At 38.5% G+C, this 23400-nt stretch overlaps 1 protein-coding gene across 7 annotated transcripts in view; it reads right to left on the reverse strand.

Moving 5' to 3' along the window:
• MECOM (MDS1 and EVI1 complex locus) overlaps positions 1-23400 on the reverse strand; it is a 467885-nt gene that overhangs the window by 44496 nt on the left and 399989 nt on the right. For 6 of the 7 annotated variants that reach the window (XM_054039741.1, XM_054039740.1, XM_054039746.1 and 3 more), the window contains 4 exons: positions 20378-20512; positions 7231-7333; positions 4024-4240; positions 3-150 (listed from right to left, as the gene is read on the reverse strand). In XM_054039741.1, the coding sequence (XP_053895716.1) occupies positions 3-150; positions 4024-4240; positions 7231-7333; positions 20378-20512 (603 nt within the window). Of the gene's footprint in view, positions 1-2; positions 151-4023; positions 4241-7230; positions 7334-13255; positions 13341-20377; positions 20513-23400 lie in introns of those variants that run through there. The other variant, XM_054039743.1, reaches the window with a different exon arrangement.

Raw genomic sequence — 23400 nt, forward strand, 5'->3', positions numbered from 1 at the left:
ACCTTGGCACAGTTTTCACACTCATAGTGCTTTCCACTGTCATGTGACATTTGATGACGTATCAAATTGGACTTCCAGTTAAAAGCCTTGGGACACTGATCACACTTGTACTCTCTCTCTTCAGTGTGGGACAGCATGTGCTTCTCTAGGCTGTGAAGACAACAACAGGCTTCATGAGGTCTCAACAACACCTAAAGAGGAACCCAGTTTTATCAGTGATTTGCAGCCCAGGTTAGATATGAAAATGAAGTGGCAGGAAGAGAAGTCATTTTAATAGATCACATAATTATAGAAACTAGAGGGGAAAGACCTAGAGGGCCTTATTCTGAGAAGTGCAACTCCTTTTGAGTTTTGCTCATCATCTTTCAAAATCAGGCCCATAATATTGTCTCATTGGAGTTCATTTCCATGCCAGAACAGTACATCTTCTAGTGTTTTGGCCAGCCACATTTTTAAAAACTATTTATTTAGTTAGGAAGTTTTAACAAGTGTACAAACCCTTGTCATGTAAATAGCAGAAACAAAACAATCATTCCAACAGTTAGCTTTTGTTTAAAGAGACATTATAGAGGAATAGAGTCATCAGATCACAACACCTATGTTGCTTCTAGTCATTTTATTAAATTGACTGAAATTTCTATACACGTATTTAACAAATCAGGCATGTCTATCAAATGTTAATATTCAAAAAAATTGGACAGGTGTGCTGAGGTTTTTACACAGGTGAATGTATATTGGATATTGAATAAAAGATAACTAAATATCTATCTGTCCTCTGTCTATTTGGCTGGGTACATAATTGGTGTGTTAATTTTTCCATAACCACAATCTTCCATAGTTTTTGAACCATTCCTGTATGGTTGGACTATTTCCCTTTTTCCAGTGAGAGCCCACCAATAGCCGAGCAGCTGCTACCAAATGAGAAATTAATTCTTCATCTCCTCTTGTGTAACCATTTCTACTAGGAAGTACCAAAAGGATTACTGTTGGATCATTTGGCAATAAGTGTCCAGCAATTTGTGATTATGGATTGTATCCCAGTACACTCTAATGACTGGACATGTCCACCACATCCATAAAGTCTTCTCTTTCACCACAATTTCTCCAACATTTATCCATTCAATCTCTTTCTATATCTATATATTTAGCCTGATTGCTGTGAGATGTCACTGAAACACTATCTTAAAGAAATTTTCTTTTATATTTGGCTAGCCACTTTTAAAAATGTATTCCTATCCTTCACTGGGGCCAGATTCTGATCTCTCGTACACCAATGTAGATCAGAAATAACTCCATTGAAGTAAGTGGATTTACAGTAGGATGAAACTGGTGAAAATGAGATCAGAATCAGGTCCCTAAGCATTGCAGACTAATAGCATGTTCCCCCCTAGTTATCATTAGCTACATTAAATGTACTTAGTAGTTTTGGAGTCAATTGTTCCAGCCCTTTAATAATTTCTGTTGCACTTCTCTGAACTCTTTTCAGTTTGTTCTATGCCTTTCTATTATTAATGTGCCCAGGCTACAAGCAGGCAGAAATATTTTTAAATAACCTCTATTGTCTGGTTACATACAAAATCTTCTCTCATATATTTAAAATTTAGGAGGACAGAAAATATCACAATGTCTTAGAAGCAGATACACATGAAAGACTAGAAAAAAAAGGTCTGGTGCCATTACTATCAGAGCGCATGCCAACCCACCAATATGGGACACATTCTGCAGTCCCTCCTCAGACAAAGCTCCAATGACTTCTACTGATTCAACTGACCAAAGATGGTGGGTTTTTAGCTTAGGGTCTCCAGTCTGATTTGTGATTTTCATGCTCAGCCATAGGTCATAAAAATGCTTTTTTCCCTGTGGATGCCAGTTACATTTAACTCTACCAGACTCCTCTTTCATTCTGTCAGAAATGGCTGTGGTTTCCTCATATTATATTTCTGCAAGAGTTTTGGCCAAATACTGTACCATTTACTGGCCATCAACCCTGTATGCTGTGTGCATCTGTGCATGCAGAATGCCTCATTCATTGAATAATACTGAACAAAAGTTGGCCCAATATGTGTAATTTTCATCAGCCGAAGTGACTGATTCAAAGTAATTGAGATAGCTGGGTAAAATAAACAAGGTTGCCAAAGTGTATCTGTGAGCAGAGTCTGGAGTGTCATATTTCTGTAGCAAATTATCTAGTGTTAATAGTTCTTTTCTACATTTGAAGACAATATCTAATGTGGGGTAGTTACTGAACGAATGTAAATTTATCTTAAAATATTAAAGATTCGAGACATAGGGCAGAAAATAAAGACTGAGTCATCATAAATAGATGTGCTGTGGTGAGAGAAACAGTGAAAAATGAGAGCCAATGCAGTCAGTCCCAGAACTACTTGAATTATTCAAAGACTAGTACATGACAAAGACTATTCAAGGCAGAAAAATATAGAAGAGTGTTCTATATAATATATATAATAAACCAAAAGGACTATATTACATATGCCAGGGGGCGGGGAGGGGATTAAACCAAGAGACACTGAATAGGAACATTCAAAATGGTGTGCTGGCATAATGGAGAGAGAAAGAATTGGCATAGACCCACTAATTTCAATGGAGCACTACTGATTTACCCCAGCTGGGGATCTGGGCCATGACTTTGTTATTCAGATCCCTGACTTTTACTATTAAATGTCAGTAGCTGGGGCCAACTTCCCCCTGCAGCAGGTAAGCGTCAAGTATCAAGAGACCCAGCACAGACACACAGATGTGTATGTGCGAGGAAGTTGTTGCAATGATTATTGTGCCTGCTCAATGCCTCACAATAATTTGCCACATTTCAATGTAATCTGCACTGCAATACGTTATTTTAAGTAGCTGCAGAAAACTGCTGGGATGGGAAATGTACAAATGATTCCCACCATATCAAATTTGTATACATATTTATATGTATGTATTATATTTACAGATGAGAAGGGGCCTGATCCTGCAAGGTGTTGAGTGCCCGCCGCACCCATAACTTCTTAGGGAGTTGAGGGTACTCTGCACTTTACAGAACTGAGCCCAAAGTGCAGCGTAAAAATGCTGCTCTCACTCAGTGACAATGAATCATCACTAGTGTTTGTTAGTTTTCACTGTACTTTAATGTTACTGCTTTTAGAATCACATTAGATGAAAATGAGAATTCACATGTTGTAACTAGGTATTTTGGGCCTGATCCTCCCCCCACTGAAGCCAAAGTCAAAGCCACTGTTTTTGTCATTGTTTTCAATGGAATACTTCCCTATAACATTTTTTTCCAGAAAAAGAGGAAACTGGTGTGTTTTTCATGGGTCCCTGTGATCATCTTCAGCTTTGTGCTGCTATATGGTGATTTTTTCTATCTAACATATTTTAAGATATAGCAGACTTCCAGTGGCTAGTTTTGCCTCATTTTAATTGGCCTTCCACTGCTAGTGTGGGCAGAAAAAACTGTTGTCAAACTATGAACACTATGCAGAAGTGTTCTGAATTATTTCTGCCTAGGACAAGAAGAATAATTAGATCAGGTCCTAGCTGGTGTAAATCACTGTAGTTCTACTGATTTCAGTGGTGCTGTGCTGATTTATATCAGCTGTGGATCTGGCCCAGTCACATTTAGGGTTCAGTTCATTCACAAATAAGGGCTTCAAAATCAGGCCTGAGTGTGCAACTTACACATAATAACTGTAAGGTTAAATAAAGAATGTTCTGATCAGTGTGTCCTAAACAAATCTCCGACAAATCTCCATCCTTAGAGGGTTTTAAGGCCTGGCTTGACAAAGCCCTGGCTGGGATGATTCAGTTGGTGTTGGTTCTGCTTTGAGTAGGGGATTGGACTAGATGACCTCCTGAGGTCTCTTCCAACTCTAACATTCTATGATTCTGTTTTCATATGTATTCTGTTTTAGAAGATTGGGTCAAATTCTGCACAAACTTACACCCTGTGCATTCCTACTGAAACCAATACAGAATTAGACCTATTGTAGGTGTCTGATTTTAAGTGGCTATTCCTACCTTTGTAAATCTGGAAACACTTGATCACACTCTTTACATTCTTGAATGTCATGCATGTTCCGGAGGTCATTTTCATTGTCAAGCTTTTGTTGAAAGTCCTCCTCCACCATAGAAAATGCTGAGTGAGGTGTGCTGCATGGGAATTTCTGATGATCTACTAGTTCCATCTTGGACTCAAATAGCTGGTCACAATCCTCACAACGATACTGGCGCTCCTCTGGAAGGCAAATTAGTTGGTTATAAGTTGTAGGAGACATGGTGCAGTGAGACAAGTTCACTGCGATGGACTTCAGACATATTTTTAACTATCATTTCATCAGCTGTCCCACTGCTTTGCAATAAAACCTATGGCCATTCAGAGAACAAGGAAGAATCTGAGAAGACACTAGGAGAAAGGATATTTCATTTCTCCAGGTTTTTTTATATCAGTGCAGAATAATCTATTACCCACCTTGGATATTTTTGATAGAGGATCCTGAGATTAACACAAGACACAAATCATTATCCTCAAATATTGTGGTGATGGGAGCTAGGTGGATGGATAGATAGAAGTGGGCAACCCCTATCTTTTGGAGTGAGGTCTAAACTGATTCAGGCACAAACACTTGTATGAAAATGCCCTATAGGATATTTTTGAAGGTTTTAAAGACGTTTTGACATTTCCTCTCCTACCCATGTGTGACAAAATGGGTATTTTCCCTTGTTATGTTAAATGTCAGCCTGACTGTTGAGCCTATGTGAGTTTTACTGTTTTGCATGAATACTGCATGTGCCTCAGTTTCCCTGTGTGCTGCACCAATACCTCAGTGGTGGGAATAGGGGTGTGTGACTTTGGCTGAGACCACTGGGGCAGGTGCGACTGCTCCAGCTGTCTGCATGTATGCTATGACGGGTGTCCTTTGTAACCTGAGACCCTGGTTGGCTTCATATGGAGTAGTTCCAGAGCATCACCCAGTGTCTCTGTGACACCATGCTCTGAATAAGCATCCATTCCTGTCCAGTTTAAGTCACTAGGCTGTGCCATTGATTTCAGTGAGAACAGGGCCAATCCCTATGTATTTCTTATCAAAGGCCACCATAAAAATGAACTAGTATGATGAGTGTGGAGTTATTTCACAAACAAAATCTAATAATACTTGATATTCTTATTAACTGAGTGAGAGTCTGAAATATCAACTAGGAAAGCCAGATCCTCTGATGCACATTTTTTTCCATCTGTTAAATTGTACATTGACTGTCTTTGTGTCAAGTCACATGTCCTAGTTTTATTTCTATCCTGTCAATATTGCAGATGTAAAAGGTATGTGGACTCTGATTCAGAAAGGCACTTAGGCATGTATATAACTTTAACCATGAATAGTCTATTTGTGTACTCATATGGATAATATTAGTCATGTGTTTAAGTACTTAGCAGAAAGGGGGGTCAAGCTGGGGAACCTACCCAAAGAAACTACCACCATAAGAACCTGATTATGTAGTCCTTACTCAGGCAAAACTCCCAGTGAGGCCAGTTATATATTAAATTAGTTTAAAAATTAGCCAAATTAGTAAAACAAAAGGCCAGATTGAGAATGGGTCTATCTGTGTGTGGTTGCAGAACATTTTACAACGATGCATTAATTACTCTAACCACATGGAGTAGTCATGAAGAACACTGCACTTTAAAAGGATGATGGTGCCTTTTTGAAATCTTGAAGGTTTTCAGCAACGGCTTGACAAAGTTACTATTTACTGCTTCCATTTTTTTAAAAAAACTGCAGAGGAAATGAAAGGGGCAAAAATCCTGCTCTTTTCATCCAAAGGTGCGGGGGAGGGGTAAATTAAGCCAGTGTGGAACCCTGAGGAAGCCCCTATGTATGATTTCTGAATGTTCAGGCAATGGCTGGTGCCCCACTTCCCCCCTAGTACACTTTAGCACAATCCTCACCCACTACACACAGCTGGGTATTGGCTGGAGACCCTATAGTTGTGATGTAAACGCAGCCCTTTGCTCTGCAGACAACAGGGCATTCCTTTATAAACACATTGGAAGTCTCTTGGAGTCTATATAATTTGCAGGATATGAATAACTACTTACGCAATTTAGGTACAGTTTGTGTGTAAAGGGTAAAAAATTAACAAGTGAGTTATGGACGAATAGTTTTACTCTGAAAGATGAAGGTTTCAAAAAGGCACCATTTAACTCATTAGATTTGCTCTTTGCATGTATACAGGATCACATATGCTCACCTGAGAGTGACAAAAACTTTGCAACCATTGTGCACCTGTGTTAGTCCTGCACAGCCAACACAGCTTAACGAGATAACGAGCTAGACTCTATTCCTCCTTGTGTATCATCACAGAATTCTTTACTCAATTCCAATTGCAAAGCCTAATTGTACACTTGGTTACACCTGTCGGACCCCACTGCAGACAATGAGGTTGGGCATGGTCAGTGTAATAGGTCAGGGTAGAATCTGAAAGAGAGTGAGGTTGTAGAGATACAACTACAGGAAAAATGTGGACAGTGGAATCTTTATTACTGCTAATACAGGAAGCAGAAAAAAATCCTAGAGAGGTGTCTGCAGGGTTGGCAGGTAAAAAATAGCTCTTTGCTTGTAAATGGAGCAAGTCTGATCTGGTGTGGTTGAGACACAGTAAGCACAGAACCTCATAATGCTATTTTTGCAGTTACTTTTCAGAGCACAATCTCACTTTCAAGAAACTTGCAGACAGGGTGCCGGAGTGAGTCTCAGGCTACAGTTCACATAAGGGGCATCATGCACTCCTGTAGTTTATGAATGGCAGAAAATCCCCCAAAAGCAATTTCAGACATCAGCTCACTCCCAGGCAATCTTTCATTATTTATTTTAGGGACTTTTCATTTCTAACCTTGAAATCATTGAAAGTTAGAAAGGTTAACAATTAAACCACATCAGCAATGGGGATATTATTGTCACAAACAACAGTAAAACTCGTTGCTGAATTAACAGTTTCGGTCATGTTAAAAATTGGGCACTATTAGTGTATTTACTGCCAGGATTTGCAGAGAAATAAATAGATAAGTGTGTGTATATATATATATATATTTAAAAGCTCCTTCTTAGCTACACTGCTACAATACCATTGATTCAGGAAGGTTCCACCAGCAACAAGACATTTACCCAACTTTATTTTCAATGGACATTTTGTATCAAACTAGATAGGCTGGGGTAAAAAGTTGCTAACCGTGAATATCTGGAGCCATTGTTTCATGTGAATAATCTTCACTCTTCATGAATAGTAACAGTTCCTCTCCTGGGTCAATGTCTGCTACAACTCTGTAGAATATCTGAAAAACAGAATCACAGTGAATCTCACAAGAGGTAAATGTGTACTAAGTAATGCTTGTAGGCACAGCAAGGTTTAAATATGGGGCCAGATCCTCTACTTATTTAAGTCAATGGAGCAATGCCAATTTTATATTAGCAGAGAATCTGGCCCCATCCCTTTTGCTCTTTGGTCCTATGAAAAAAAGATCTTGCTTTCAACAAACTATGCCAAGAAATGAGCTGATGATGAGTGGAGGGTTGTGAATGTCGCTGTCAATTCACAAATCTTCCAATAATACATATCCTATTCACAAATCATCAATAAAACAAGTTCCCTGCTGCTCTGCCAATGAGCTATGAATGTACCCTAATGAAGTCTTTCCAGATTTACACACAGAAGGTCTGATTCTCTTCTTGATTACACTGATGTAAATTAGGAGTAACCCCACTGAAGTCAGTGGAGTTGCACCACTTAAAAGCAAGGGAGAGAGAACAAGCTGGATTAAAATGTGCTCATCGGGAAAAAGGTTCTGCAATGACATGTTATGGGAGGCTTGTACAGAACAGTGCTGCTGATTATCCCTTAGCTTCAAACGTGAATCAAAGGAAAAATTTGCCTACAATGAGAAAATGGCCCAAGGAGCCCATCAGCAGCCAAACAGCATACACAGCTGGTGATAAACCTACTGCCTGTGGAGAGTGTCATGAAGCTGGATGTCACAGCTGTAGGAAAACCTTACAGAGTCTGGCAACTGGGTTCCACGGTAGTTATCAGGAAAGAATGAGGAAGAGAACTAGTGCAATGCACTGGGGTAAATAGGACCACATACTTTTTGGCCAGTGTGTATCCTGGAGAAAACTCATACATGTGATTGTGAGATTTTCAAGGAATTGAGTAATTAGGACTTAATGAGAAGGGAACAAAGTCTATCTTTCCCCTGTTGTTTCAGAAGGAAAGGTGCAGATCAGGAAAAAAAAAAAGCTCCACTAGGCATAGTCTAGAGGCAACTCAATTAACATCAGCAAATTTTAGGAAACTTGTTGAATGCAAACACTTGAAAACGATATTTTGCTAGGCTCATAGATGCTGGATCAGGGTTTTCTCTAAAACTATTGACTCTCAATACTAATTTTATTGAGTCAAGAGAAAAGGCAACTGTTAGCTGCAACCATTTAAAAACATTTGTTTGCAAAGAACCATCTTACATCTATTTTTTCCTCGCAGACATATCTTAATTAGTGCACAAAAATACAAGATTAACCCATGTGCCATTATCATTTTTCTCCAGTAGGTGGCCCTAAAACCCAATTGTTTATTTTTTTATAAGGGGCCTCAACCACAAATATGTGCTAAATATCTAAAAATAACTTAATGAGGAGCTTCCTCTGATTTTTTTTAAGACATTCTGTGGCTTGTTTTGAGAACAGCAGTTCAGCCACCTGAAGTCTGCAAGCAGTGCAGTTATACTGAAATAAGCACCAGCATTTTCACAAGACAGGCTGCGATTATTCCACACAAGAAGTTCTGAGGAAAACGCATCCGTCACAATGTACACATGCTGCAGCCTACTGTTTACTGTGTGCTTTCCCAATAAAAGCCATGAGTAGGAGTTTGTACACAACTTCCCCTCCCATTCTGTCAAGATTACAACTCCCTTTTCCTTTATGCTAAGAGCTGTCCTGGTCAAACCGTCATTTGGATTTTCTTGGTGGTTTTTTTATCTTTTAGATAAATGCTTATAAGTCACATGTTTCATTCTGGAATTCTATTTCCCTTTAGAAAACAATGGACTTCTCTCAACAATTTGAATCACCTCCTTTGCTGGCAACTCTCAAAGGTTTAACTTATTAGCTTCCTTTCCAACAGCACATTGACATTTGAATTGTGACATATTGGAACTGCAGTGAAATCTTGCAATAGCGAATGCAGCCTTCACACATATGCCAAAGGATTTTAAGGAAGTACTATGATATCACAGTCTCGTTGGGCTTGATTCTGTTTTGATGTATACTTGTGTAAATCACAAGTACCTCTATGAAGTCCATGCAGCCATATTGGTGTAAAACCAGATCAGAATCAGGACCTTTGTCTTGCTCTGCTAATACTATCGGTTTTAATCTTATTATTGCCTAATTTAAACAAGCACATGAAATCAAAGTGGAACATTCAAAATGACAAAGATTTTAAAAGTACTCTTTGTAGGATATACATAAATTAATATTGCAACAGTCCTTAAGGAGCCTAGTCAACATCTGTGAAGTGTAATGTGCATATATATTAAAAGAGAGAGAATATGTGACTACAGTAGCAATACCGGATTTATTTGATGGAGTTTAAAAAGGTGACACAGCAACTCATGAATGGCACAGTGACGCGGAGACCTAGTGATTTTTAACTTTGCTGAGTTCATTCTCAATTTTAAGCAAATGTTTATTGTTCATTGTTCTTGAGAATGTGAGGGTCCAACTGAGAGCAGTTCCAGAGGAAAGAGAGGTTCTGAGCTTGCCTCCCCACACAGCTATGCTAATGCACCTCAAGCTTGAGCCACAAGACCTGTTGTTATAGTCTTCTCTTGAGAAGATACTGCCAATTGTGACAAATGATGCAGGGGATTTGTAATGTGGACTTTGGTGCACCAGGGACCTGGTTTGGGCAACCAAACTCATTTGATCAACGACTGAAACCCATGTAAGTGAAGCCAGCTTTTAACTCCTGCAAATAAATCTGATGTCAACATGCATCCACTGAATATTTGCTTTAAGCAACATTTGTTTTTCCATTTATTCAGACAGATGTATTTAAATCTGAGTCTTTTTTCCAGAAGTATAATGGTCCCCATGCACTTGAAAGGTAATATTAATTTATATATAGACTGATGAGCCTAAGACAAGCCTAAGCTGCTGACTGATTAAGGAGTAAAATAATGGATGCATGACATTCAGTCTTGGAAATACCTGAAGGCACTCCTACAGTCCTTCTTCATGCACCTTCCTTTGCCTCCAAAGATAGTTCCATGCATGGGAAGAGTGCAGGAGTGGGCTTGGAGTGGGATAAATGTTTGACATGGTGGAATCATAAATTGTGTGGCTAATGCACTGTATAATGGTTTGAAGACTGGCCACATTATGGCAGCATTTTGGAGGTCATCAAGAACCTGTTATTTCAACATTTGCTAAGCTTTTATCAAATGAAATTTGTCAAGAGTTCTGCAGGTTTGTTTAGAATATGCACGCGCGCGCGCACACACACACTTTCAGAATGTGTGACATCACACATGCACTGAGCCACATTGCCCCTAGTCCTAGACAAGGTGTGCCAGGTGGTTGAGAGAGTGAGGAATCTTCCGTTCCCACTGTACTCCCCATGCAAGGATTAGAGTCAACAGAAGTTCCTGAGCTCAGAAGAGCCCTAGGACTTCTCCTTTCTGGACCTGATGCAACTCCCACAGAAGACAGTCCATGCAACCTACTTTAAAGGAGCAGAGAGGAGGAAGGATCATGACGTTGCCCACTGCACTGACTTGCACAGCTGGACCCCAAGGGAGGCAGTCTCCTGGCACAGGGAAGAGCTTGGGGAGAGAGAGCACCACAATCCCTGCCAGAGCTCTCACTGAGGTTTCACAGCTCTGCCCCAAATCGATACTCTTGGTGCTTTTTGATTCTGTGTTATAGTATGTAAAATTAGCCACACTTCTGAGCTCAGTAGTGCATCAATACCAAGGAATGAACAAAAGCTGTAGTGCAGTGTTGCCTAATATTTCCTCCACTTGGTTCATGCCATGCCATAGAAGATATTTCAATGGACCTTTCCCCTCTTTGTTGAAAACCCAGGACACATGGGCCTCATATGCATTTGAAATGGAATCTTGTTTGCACTGAAGTGTGTTATGATGCATCAGCTTTCCTTCTAACAACCCTTAGTATGATGCATTTCCTGTATTGCAGACATGGTACACATGTTGAACTAATTAATGTGTGTGTTCCGTAGCTAATTGTCTAGCCTGACTGAGCTGGCATTTTGAAAATAAACTGGAATACCAGCAGAGATTAGTCTCCTCCAAGAAATGATCTGTCCAGCCTCTCTGCTCCCAGAACTCCCACTGACTTCAGTTTGAGTTGTGTGAAGAGAAGAGATGTAGGAAAACACCAGCAAAATTATATTTTGTAGATTAAGTTATGTTTTGATCTTGTGCTTGTAAAAAAAAAAAAAAACAAAGCTCCCCAAATGGATCCAAATTACATTTTTGAAGCTCTGGAAATGAAAAACTGCTTAGCTATTTATTTAATTTATTTATTTTTATTTCTGCACATGCAAAACAAAATTCCACCTGGTCTAAAAATTTATATGCCAAATTGCATCCTAATGGGATTTAAAATAGCATATATTGAACTCTGAAAATATTATAGTGTTGGTAAATGTAATCTGGTTTTAGTAGACATTCCTAATATTTCATGTAAATGTGTTCTATAAGATTTATTTTTTTCATTTTCTCCACCCAAAACCAATTGTAATTGTCCTGCCTGAGAAACAGTGGGAAATTCTTCAATGCCCTGTACAAACGGAATATGTTGGCTTAGGTTCTTTTAAACCAGCATAAGATCGGCTACGACAGAGGGTCTGAAGAATCAGGAAGCCCTCTGCAAGGAAAGCTGACAGGTCATAAATTACTTTCAGACCATATCTGTTTCATACTGACTCTTTAAACCAATAGCCGACTATATTCATAATGTTATTACTTGCAGTTGGAAATGGTAGTGCAGAGTATATGGATTTTTGTACTATTAAGCTTAAAGATCTTTTGGGTGAAATCACCAAAGTCAATGGGAGTTTTGACTTCAATGGGGCCAGGATTTCATCCCTTGTGTTCATCAAAGCCACTTTACTATCTAACTACAGCACCAGTCCTGCAATTTACAATGCACAGGCAAAGCAATATGCCTTGTAAATTGCAGGATCATATGTGATAGAAATAGGCCCAAACTTCCAAGTCCAGAGCCAGAGTTCAAATGCCCCAAGATCAGTGGTCTTGGTTATGGGGTTTTGGTTCAGCCCGTTATATAGAGAGGAGCAAAATTCTGAACCAGATCTGGGTATGGATTTCAAACACCCCTCAACGTTTAGGATGTTTGAAGCAGAGGGTTTTGTTGATTCATTTTTTGTCTGAATTGATTTAAGGTAGTATGTTTATGCTACTGATGCGGGGTGGGAGGGAGAGGCGGGGAGAGAGGGGAACCAAACTGCAATGATGAAAAGGGAAATTAAAAAAAAAAACAATGAACATACACAATTTACTTTCAAAGGGATGAATAAGGCCTCATTGTTATGAATCCCAGTTTACTTTTCCTGGTCAGGCACTCGAAATTTTATTTATGCTTAATAGACTGCATTTGGCATGTGTAAAGATGACAGAAGTGTGAATTATGAATGACCTTCAACCTATTCAGGAAGTTGTAATAATTGAAATAATAGAGAAAATGCACTCCCTGTGAAATCTGTAGAGAGACGACTATTTCAGGCACTGCCGCCTGCTCACTTTGAAGTTCACTGTTGATCTCTGCTTACTCCAGTGAAATCTATACCACTTTGTTTGAATTCTTTATTTACTATCACATCATTCAATTTGCCATTCAGCCACCTAGGAAAGGTTTAATAGAACGATACCAGTTCGGGGGGGGGGAAAGGGACACTTAGTTTACATATCTGAACAAAGTCAACAGTTGATATGAACACATCTGTTGCCTTCACTGCTGAAGAGAAGTTATATTCTCTTGCATCTGACTAAACCTTTTATTCTTGTACATGCAACAGCTTTGAAAAACACTGTATGTGTCCCAATACTAGTTGGGAAATTCAGATTTTGGCACAGATAACAGATGCTATTCAGATTTGGAAGCAGGTAGTCTGCGCTATTTAAACTACATTATTATTGTTTTTAACTTACTTATAGCTCTAGGAGGAAGGAGTTCACTATTTACATGTCCTGTACCCCACTGGCAAATGGATTGAATTGCCTTCAGCTGTAGTAGAAGCTGACTATGAAAAAGACGGTGAAAAGGAACAGAATATGAAAAATGTTAAGCACATTGATAGTCATAATAAAAGTCTTATAAGGTCCATTAGCCCTCTCCACAGAACCATGTGTTATTGTTTTGGAATGGAAATCCTACACTGCATTATGTGCATTATGCTCCCAGTTGATAGAACAATAGGAAAACTTGCACTGCAAGTGTGAGTACCTACAAGACGAAAATTCAAATGCAATAAATTTCAGGTAAAAGGCTGTGGTTTTCTTTTTGACAGTCATGGCCTCATGCATTTGATCAGCACAGTGGGAGGACAGTCCTGCCTATGATACAGATGAAAGGATAGCTTTCACCTTCTCAAAGCTATATAGCACTTTAAAATAGCCATCTTTCACTTTAAATTATGTTTTAAAATGGCTCCCTTGCTATATATGTCTATGTGCATTTTTATCACTCAGGACAAAATGTTCAACGGGCGTTAGTATCACTTCATAAACTGATCACAAGGTGTGAAGAATGATCCGAGCTGAGATTGTTGGACACACACTAATTAGCAAAAGAGTTAGACACTGATCCTGCGGTCGTTCTCCATGCATGATGTCCATACACTCACTGAATTCAATTGGAGTTGTGTGTGTGAAACAATGACAGGATCAAACCCTCTTAGTTCAATCTTTTTTTGCTAGGGTCACAAGGCTAGAATCCTGAAAGCAAAGGGGTATATACATGGCAAGAAGTTGTGCATCAGTATAGGACTACACCCTTAAATCAGGTTAGGCAAGCAAGTGCATACATTCTTGAGCCCTGCCAATTGGCATTGATCTTAGAATAGTAAAGTGTTATTTCTGAATAAAAGTAGAACTTACCCGACAAGCAAAACAAATTAAATGGCCAAAACTAATAATAACTTTTACATCAAAAAGACTCCAACAAAATATGGATTTAAGCCCATCAGAAAATGTGAAGTGCAAACTAATACATACTTCTGCAACAGACTATAATTAAACATTCAAATAGTCCAAATTACTAACATGCAATTTTAGATTTTAGGATGAACAACTTGCACAGTTGGACATCTGAATTTTGAAATATGAGCCGCATCCATCTTGCCATACTCAGGCAAATGAGCAGTTGAAGTAAATCAATGTTTTGCCTGGGTACAGCATATGGGAGTCTTTCTGTTGATCTCAATGGACTTTGAATCAGGCACTTAGAGAAGTTCAGCAAAAATCCATAGAAAACAACTCAAAGATTGACTCTGCCTGTCCCTTACATGGGTGCAAAGCGAGGAAGTGGGGAGATGCACATCTCACACACACACCCTTTGGCAGATTATATAATGGACAGAGCTTCACTCATGGAGACTCCCTGCCTTCTCCCCTGGAGGTCTGTGCTATCCCAAGAGAGGTGGAGAGGAGCGTACCTATCCCCCCACTATCACCACCTCCACACCAGCTCACAAAGGAGGACCAGCACACCAGCAGGAGTATATAGCACTACCATGGAGGGTTGTAATAGCATCCTCTTAATATAGTCGGGGCGCTCAGACAGGACTTCTGCCTCCCAGGGGCAGAGCGGCTCCTGGTGCTTCCCTCAGGTGGTGCAGCCTCCCAATGTCCCTTCCAGTGGTGGTGCTAAATGGCAGAGCCTATCCCTGCCCTTTGTAATCAGCTCACTATAACAAGCATGTGTCTAACCATCATCGTCCAAATCACACCCAGCTGCACTTTATTTTTTCATTGTGAATTCCAGTGCTCACAAAAGGTCCATAGTCCTAGTGACTGACCACCACGGCCTTCCATAGAATAGTCACAGCATGCACAGTGGCAATGCAATTTCCCCCATAGTGAGCCAGTCAATGTGCCTCAACCCTGACATGGAAGGACTACCCCTGGGGATGGGAGACTTTTTCAATCCCTCTGTGCCCATTCGAAATCCTTGGCCTCTCTGCAAAGACTGGTGACAATGCTGTCAATTAGATCAGATGGGGGTTTGGTTATTGTACCTGTACGTTGGCCCAAACAAAACCAAGTTCCTGACACAATTTCAGAGAAGGAGTGTGTGTGTCCACCAATATCACCAAGCCATTTCCAGAAGCACTAATGCTTCATAAGGTAAATCACAAAGTAGAACAATACATATCTCAAGTGACAACATGGCAGAATTTTCTGCTAGTGCCCTGCTGCCATTTATAATCCACAAAAGAATTGGAAGAATCCACTTGGTGAATTACAGCCTGGCATTCTCTCTGTTGGCAGTGATAATCTTCCATATTATTTCTTGGAAGTATACGAAGATTAAATAATCTATCATCAACATATGCTCAGAAAGAACTTGTCTTCTTGAATTTACTAAATATTAGTTGTCAAGGTTATCTCAATTGTATGACTTGTCGCAAATGGCAAGATTAATAATGACTTTACATTTCTGAAAATTTCCTTCCAATTTTAAATCACTTCAGGAAAGGACAGTGTGATGAGTTAAAAGATTACAGTGTATTATGTCGCAGATAATATAGATATATGTAAAATGTAAGGCAGGAGTTTCACAGCCAGCATTAACCGTAATTGCAATAAGTGAAGAAGCAACCTTGGTGTAGGCTGGAAAGTAAAACAACCTGGCAATAAGATTTTCCCATCATAACAAAGAGTGACTGTCCCATTCATTTCAATGGGACTATGGAAAGACTGCCACTGACTATAATGGGAGTTGGACCAGGCCTTATATGCTGAGTAAGGAACTACTGAGCATGAGGAAGCATGGCAGAATCAAGCCCTAAATAAATGTAGTGTAAATAAGCCTGCCTGACTGCCAACAGGCAAAAGCTTAACTTCATTGTATCATCAAGCAGGAGCCACAAAATCCATTCTTTAAATACACAACCCTTGCAGGTGCATATATGAGTAGGATTGTTTGAGGAGTGCAGAGATGCTTATGGCCACCGTTGTGTTATTCTCCCACTTAGAGCTGTATGGAGTGGAGTAGTGACAGGGGCAGTAAAATCTGAAACACACAGCTGTGTCTGCAGATTTAAAAAGTTTGTAAAACTCTAAGATGTGATCAGATTTGGTAAAAGGTACAGCAATTAGGACATTGGCCCTGTATACTTTGATAGTTGTTAGGACTGAGATACTGCTAGCTTTTCTATCCAGTAGATATAACTGAGCATAATAAAATTTGATTTCAACAAGAAAAATCCTCAGCAAACTAATCTTGAGCTATCTGGAATTTTCAATAGCTAAAACAAAATGAATCTCCAATAATTGTGTCCTTGAGAAAAACCTAAGCACAGCCCTCCAGCATTCTATATATGGCTATGCCACTGTTGGAGGCCTGGAAGCAATAAGTAAGTTAAAAAACAATAATCAGGAGCTTTAAGTATAAATACCACTGACTGGACTTTTAAAAAATATTGTATTTTATAATTAGAAGCTGACTGATATCAGTTTGCTAGTGCATTTGCAATATACTATAGTCCCCTTAAAAAGACATTACTATAGTTACTACTCTTTTTTCAATGGGATTTCCTTCAAAATCTGTACTGAAAAATTAGTGTTGCTGGGATGCTAGTACTGTCAGAAAGTCTAACTATTCTATTCTTTCTACAGTCATTTTTTTAAAAAATATCATGCTAATAAATGGACAGAGATCTAGCAATAATAAACTTGAGTCTTATAAGATAGCAAAAGCTGGTATTAAATCTGAATTGATTTTAAGTTGAAATAAACATTCCAGTGAAATAATGGTGGCCAGCCTCCTTGCAGTCCTGTAAATACTGTAGGCTCTTTGGGGAAAAGAAAAAAATGAAAGTGCACTATTTGTGGAATTTATTATTCATGTACTTCTTGAATTACCTTCTTTTAGGACTGATTAGACAGGACAGGAGATAATAGGAGGACAGCACAGAGAAATCCTATATCAGCTCTATTTGAAACAAAACAAAAAAAATACCCATACATACAGCCTTTAAATCCTATTCCATCCCCAATCAAATGAAATATGAGCTGCATCCAGCATACATGTTTTGACTGCATCCCACTATTATCAAGCTGTTCATCTCAGCAAAGCTCATTTATACAGTTATACGAAGGAGCCCAGACATTTTGTAAAGTTGATCCAACGTGATGAAACCTGACCTCAAACGTGAACATGGGGGTGGGGGAGATATGTCTTTCATAAAGCCTCACATAGAAAACAAAAAAATGTTTTTCTCTTTTTGTTGACTGAAGACGTTCCGCTGAGCACCTTGACTATGTTATAGGTAGTTCAGAGAGTTATTTGAAAACTCTGTTTCCAGCAGTCTAGTGCTCATACCTGTCTTTCAATCAGGCTTGCATTTAGCACGATAAACTGGTGTTCAGACTAGGGTCAGAGTGCTGGTAAATATCCTTTGCCATTTCAGATAGCGTTCAATGTTTGCCTGTGAATTTTACAGGTGAGTTGAAGTAATTAGAGGTTAACAGTTACTGCTGATCAAGTGTCTCTGTCCTTGCCTCAGTAGAGAATTGTCTCTCATGCAATGAGAGTGCTCATTATGGGATGAGTGAAGAAGTGAGGTTCTTACCCACGAAAGCTTATGCTCCCAATACTTCTGTTAGTCTTAAAGGTGCCACAGGACCCTCTGTTGCTTTTTTCTTATTCACTAGTTGGCAGGTCTTATTTCTTATGGAAAACAGAGTGAAACACCAGACCAGGAGAACCTCTTGAGTCAGCTCTTTCATCCATGAGCTCAGTGCAGCTTTCTCATATCAAAGCAGGACGGGGACCTCCTGACTTAACTGTCTAGCATCTATTACTGATCTATCGACAACTTACTGATGTGTTCTCTCAACCTTAACTCTGACTTAAACCAAGTTGGGGGGGAGGGGGCGTCTATATAGACAGACTGACACAAACACCCCCATATATAGTGTACACACAAATGCATATACATGATAAGCTTAAACTTGACTTTTATTTGGCCCTCTCTATATGCAGATATTTGGCCACGTAATGTCAATTTCACAGTTTGGTCTCCTATTATATTTTATTTTATCTTTCACAGGTTTGTGCAGAGTAAAGCAGAAGGAGGAGCTAACAATTGGAAGAACTATTCAGTTTAAGATTCAAGAGCACATATATAGAATTATTTTTTTTAGGCTATGCTCATAAAATGCCTGCGGACAGATACAATTTTGGGGGATAAATGTTCAGTGTGTATAGTAACAGCAATCCATTTTCTCTTGTTGACAGCAGATCTCACACAACATACTACTTGAAAGGCAACCAGTTTTTAATTTACAAATCTTGGCAACAATATTCTGTAAAAAATAGGGAATTATGAAGAGCACACAACTGTGCAAAAATAAATAAGTCTCCAGTGAATGAAAGAAATCATTGGCAGCAATACAGTTACCACCACCAAATCTCAGAAATGTAAGCATTAAAAAAAGAGGAACTTCTAAGCTCTATAACTTCAATTTCAAAAACATCAAAACATGTATGTGTGTGTGTAGGAAAAGATTCTGATACAATGCATATTTTATTTGCAGAACAAAAATATCAACATGGAGACAGTAAGCCACTTTTATCAACTCATATTATTCCTTTACTAAACTTATCCATTTATTCCAACTTTTATTAAATGTAAAATATTGATATGTGAGCTCAGCTGCATAGTTTCCGTTTTGCAACATGATTAAATGAATGCTCTGCATTCACAGAATTGACTGTTTTCTGTATAAAACATATTGTAAATTTGAGAATGTATTTTTCATCTACCAATTTTATTGTTTGTTTTGTTGAATCAGCGGCTATGTAAAAAATAAAGTTATCTCACGGTATGTTGATTTGTTTTATGCTGCATGCATTTAATGCTGAATATTAAAAGTTTAAAATGAAAATGATACTTGATCACAGTTTCTTATAAAAGTTATTTCAGTCAATTTTAATCAATCATTCTGTCAGATACAAATTCATAATCCTGTAATGATGTTGCAAATGGGAGACCGTCCGACATTCATTTTATATATTGGCATTTGATTGGAAAGAATGATTTCTAACTGAAGCTTTGTGTCTTGTTTGATTTTTTTTTCAATAATGTCAGGGCAATTAAATCAACTAAAGATAATCTTTAAAATCCACCTGTTTCAATTAATTATTTGGTGACAATGGAATACAGTGATTAAAAGAATCAAATACTGTGTTACAGATATGAACATTTAAATATAAAATGAGAATTCACTGTCTGGTATCCCTTCAAATTTTAGTTTCTTTTCTTTAATGAATCTTGATGTTCTTAACCTAACTTCATTCAATTAAAACATTTCATCATGGCATTTATTTGGTATTCACATACTAAAAGAAACCTTTATGTTAAAAAAAAAACAATAACAAGTACTCAGAGTCTTTCAAAGCAAACTGTTTTACTATGATTTCTCTCCACCTACCCCAACCTTATTTTAAAGGTTGGGGTAGGTGGAGGGAAACTAACATTTCAATCCAATAAAAAGTCAATGTCCTAACCTTGCACTAAACTAAAAGGGAAAAAATTACCTAAAAATATAAATAAGTTCAGAATAAAACTATTATTAGCTCTATCTCATTGTATGAGAAGGCATAATTCTATGCATGCATATGTATATTCATATCCATAGTTATATAAAATATATTTGCAGAGGTTTTTGGGGGAGGGAGGGAGGTTGTTTTTGTTTTGTATCTTCACCTCCATTTTCCATTAATTTCACACAATGTTTTGATTAACTGAAAGCACTAGTTTAGCCATCCTATTAAACTGGATGATAAATTAGAAAATATTATTGATGACAAATGGAAAATTCTGGTTTCATATGTTACATATCAGGTGTAAAATAAAAACAATGTATTTTACAAAGAGGATATTAAAGTGAAAAATTAGGAAATTCTTATCTGCAATAGCTGGTAAAAATGACTCTATTCTGAATTTCACAATCGTGTTTTACCTGGTACCATAATCAACAAACAAGTCATAAAATGTACTGTGGCTTGCTATTATTTTTTTCCGGAAAGCGCCCACAACATACCTGATCACTTATTTGACATGCAACAAGGTTATGCTGATTGTAGCATCCAGCAAATTTGATATACTTGAGCCAGTTCCCTACATCTGGTTGACTGGCATCTATGCAGAACTTCACATTGCAAAACTCATCCAAGATCTAGAAGGAAGAATATGAAAGGGTAAATCTTTCTATTGGTGTCAGGCCACACTAATTAAAAGATAAATCATGGGTCTTCAAATAAACAAATGGATAATCACTTAAGCATGTTTTATTCAAAAATATGTTTCTCCAGTGAGACTTTTAAAATAATTGTTGGAACATATGCATATTAAGAAAGGGATAATAAATTTGTTGTAAACATGTCCTGAAAAATGCTTACCCATAATCAATGTGATGGCTAATCATTGCTAATGGAAAATATATTCATTTAGCAAACATCTGATTTTCTCATTTTATATGAGTGAATATTTATCATTTAAAATTCTATTTTGACATAATTTTTGTCTGTGATTACACACAAGAATGATTAAGAATAGTGTCTGTGGTAGTCCTCTTGGGGGTTGTGTGTGTTTTGTTTTTTCTTTGTTTCCAATTGAATTTATTTTTAGGTCCCATTTAGCATTTTCATGTTTGTTATAAATTCCATCCACTAAATGATGTTTAGATTCAGAGTTATTAATCTTGTTTTAATATTATGCTTCCCAAACCCCTCCCCCCTTTAGCACTTAAATCATACCCCTTAATCGAAGCAATTTACAGGACTTGGTTAATAACAGAACCCTCTATGCCAGACTAAAGAAAATAAATGAAAAACAATGTAAACACTCATGCAAAACATGGCACAATATTCCACACATACCAATACATAGTTCCAATTATGCAGAAAATAAACAAATCTAATGAGATTGATTGTGGACAAGTTAAAAAGGATGTTCTATTCTAATATTATGACAAATTGCTAATCATTATATATGACTGCATATCACCATTTATCTGCAGGTTTCATGACTGGCCTATACGAAGCTTTCAGCAATAGCCCAACATATACATAGAGTTAATATTACATTTGGAAAGTTCTCCTGTTTGGCATATTCTATACTGAAAGTATATTAACCTATTTGTTAGAAATGTGTGTGTGTGTGAGAGAGAGAGATTGTTTCTGCACTTAAAGAATTTGTATTCAAGTCAAGACCCAGAGCACTTTTGGCCTTCAAGTTGAATGGAAAGGAATTCTGGTATTGTATATCATTTAGTTAATGAAAACCTAAGGAAGTTTTCTATCAAACACTAACAATATAGTCTAGCTCTACCCCACAACAGCTCAGATTCATTAATTAAATGAACCCAGCTGGAAAGCTGCTTTATCTATGCCCTTATGAAGGTGAAAACTGAAGTTGAGGGTACATTTTCCTAGCCCTAGAGCAGTTTAACATAGAGTTCAGGTAATCCTCCAGAAGTAGATTCAGATCATTAACTCACCACAAACTTCAAGGGGACAAACTAGAGGACACAAGGCAAGACACACTATGAACAAGCCTTTTGACTAGGAGGCAATTAAACAGCAACCAATGTGCTAGCAAAAAGCACGCTCTAAAAGGACACTTTCTGGTAACGACTGTGCTGCAGAAAAAGTTGCCTTCTTTCCTCCAAGCCAATTTCTCAGGCTAAAATAGTCACAGGAGTTTTTGTAAGTTCTTCGGTCTTGTCAGGACGCTTCATTTTAAAGATTATTTCATTGTAACAAACTTGACCCTAAATCACTAGGTGTAAATATTCAAGTGAATTGCCCCAGACTTAAACACCACACAGCTGACCCCCGCCACTGGCTTCGATTTTGTCACACAGGAAGAAATCATCTCATTTCAGTTGCACGATATTGACGAAGTTCATTTCGAATTCCGCTTCCTTGTAGTTTGTTTAAAAATAAATCTGCCACTGGGGTTTAGGATGGTGTTTCAATAGGGGCTCTGATCCTGCCTTACTTGTGCATCCCACGCTTCCCCTGAGTCCAAATAAAAGCTTGGGGTACGTGGGGAAAGCAGGATCAGGCCCTGTTCATGGTAAAAGAGGAAACGATTGACTAGACATCCCCCAAACTAACAGAACAATATTCCCTCCACTCTTCTATACGGTCTCATAGAGCGATCTAAACAATTATATTTTAATTTCAAAACCAAGAAATAATCCGAACCAACTACATTTACAAGTCCAGAAAAAAGGCAAGTATTTTAGCTGCATTCTAATGTCTACGTTTAAATGGTTTTAGTGTTAACATCGTTTCAGCTGCTCCCGTCAACGGAGCACTAAGACAGCAGATCGTGCGTATGGTCAGTTCCGATGTTATGCCCTTCTTGCAGAGCGGAGAGCATTTCCACTGGAAACTTAAATCTCTTCGTCTCGTTGCAACAATGCTTTAACTTTTCTTTCATTCCCAAACGCCTGTGACTGCTTAACTCGTTTTTAGAGGAACGTCTCCAGGAGGTAACGAAGGTTTTATTCAGTTGGGGGGTTTTCTCTGACAGGACCAGAGACTTTTAAATAAAAACAAAATTGCAGGAGTGACTTCCCACCCCCTGCCACCCCCTTTGCTGCTTACACAGAAGTTCTGCCTTTTCAGAAAGCGACCATTGCCCCGAGGAGCCTTTATTTGATTTTCTTTCTTTCTTTCTACACGCCTTGCCCTTTCCAACCCGCTTGGTTTTCCTTGGATTTGATGTTAGGGTTATTGCAAGTGTATCTGGGAGGGGAGCGTGGGTAACCATTCGGCAGAGCCACGCAGTTTAGGGCTCTAGACTAGATCCTTGTGAAGGAGGAACTTTGCCGAAGGCAGATACAGAAGCTGCTTTGTCAGGAATCTAGCTAGGCTCGCCAAACCCTTCTCTTTCTGGATCCCTGGGACAGAGGGAGACAGCCAGCCAGACACCCCCACCCCTTCCACACACACACACACACACACATCACCCCCTCGCCCCAGAGAGACACCAGCAAGTTGCAGGGAGAGAGCGAGTCGTAGCCGCCCTGAGAGCAACAAGGAAATCACAAGT

The sequence above is a fragment of the Malaclemys terrapin genome, chromosome 9, assembly GCF_027887155.1.
Source record: "Malaclemys terrapin pileata isolate rMalTer1 chromosome 9, rMalTer1.hap1, whole genome shotgun sequence".
Lineage (NCBI taxonomy): Eukaryota > Metazoa > Chordata > Testudines > Emydidae > Malaclemys > Malaclemys terrapin.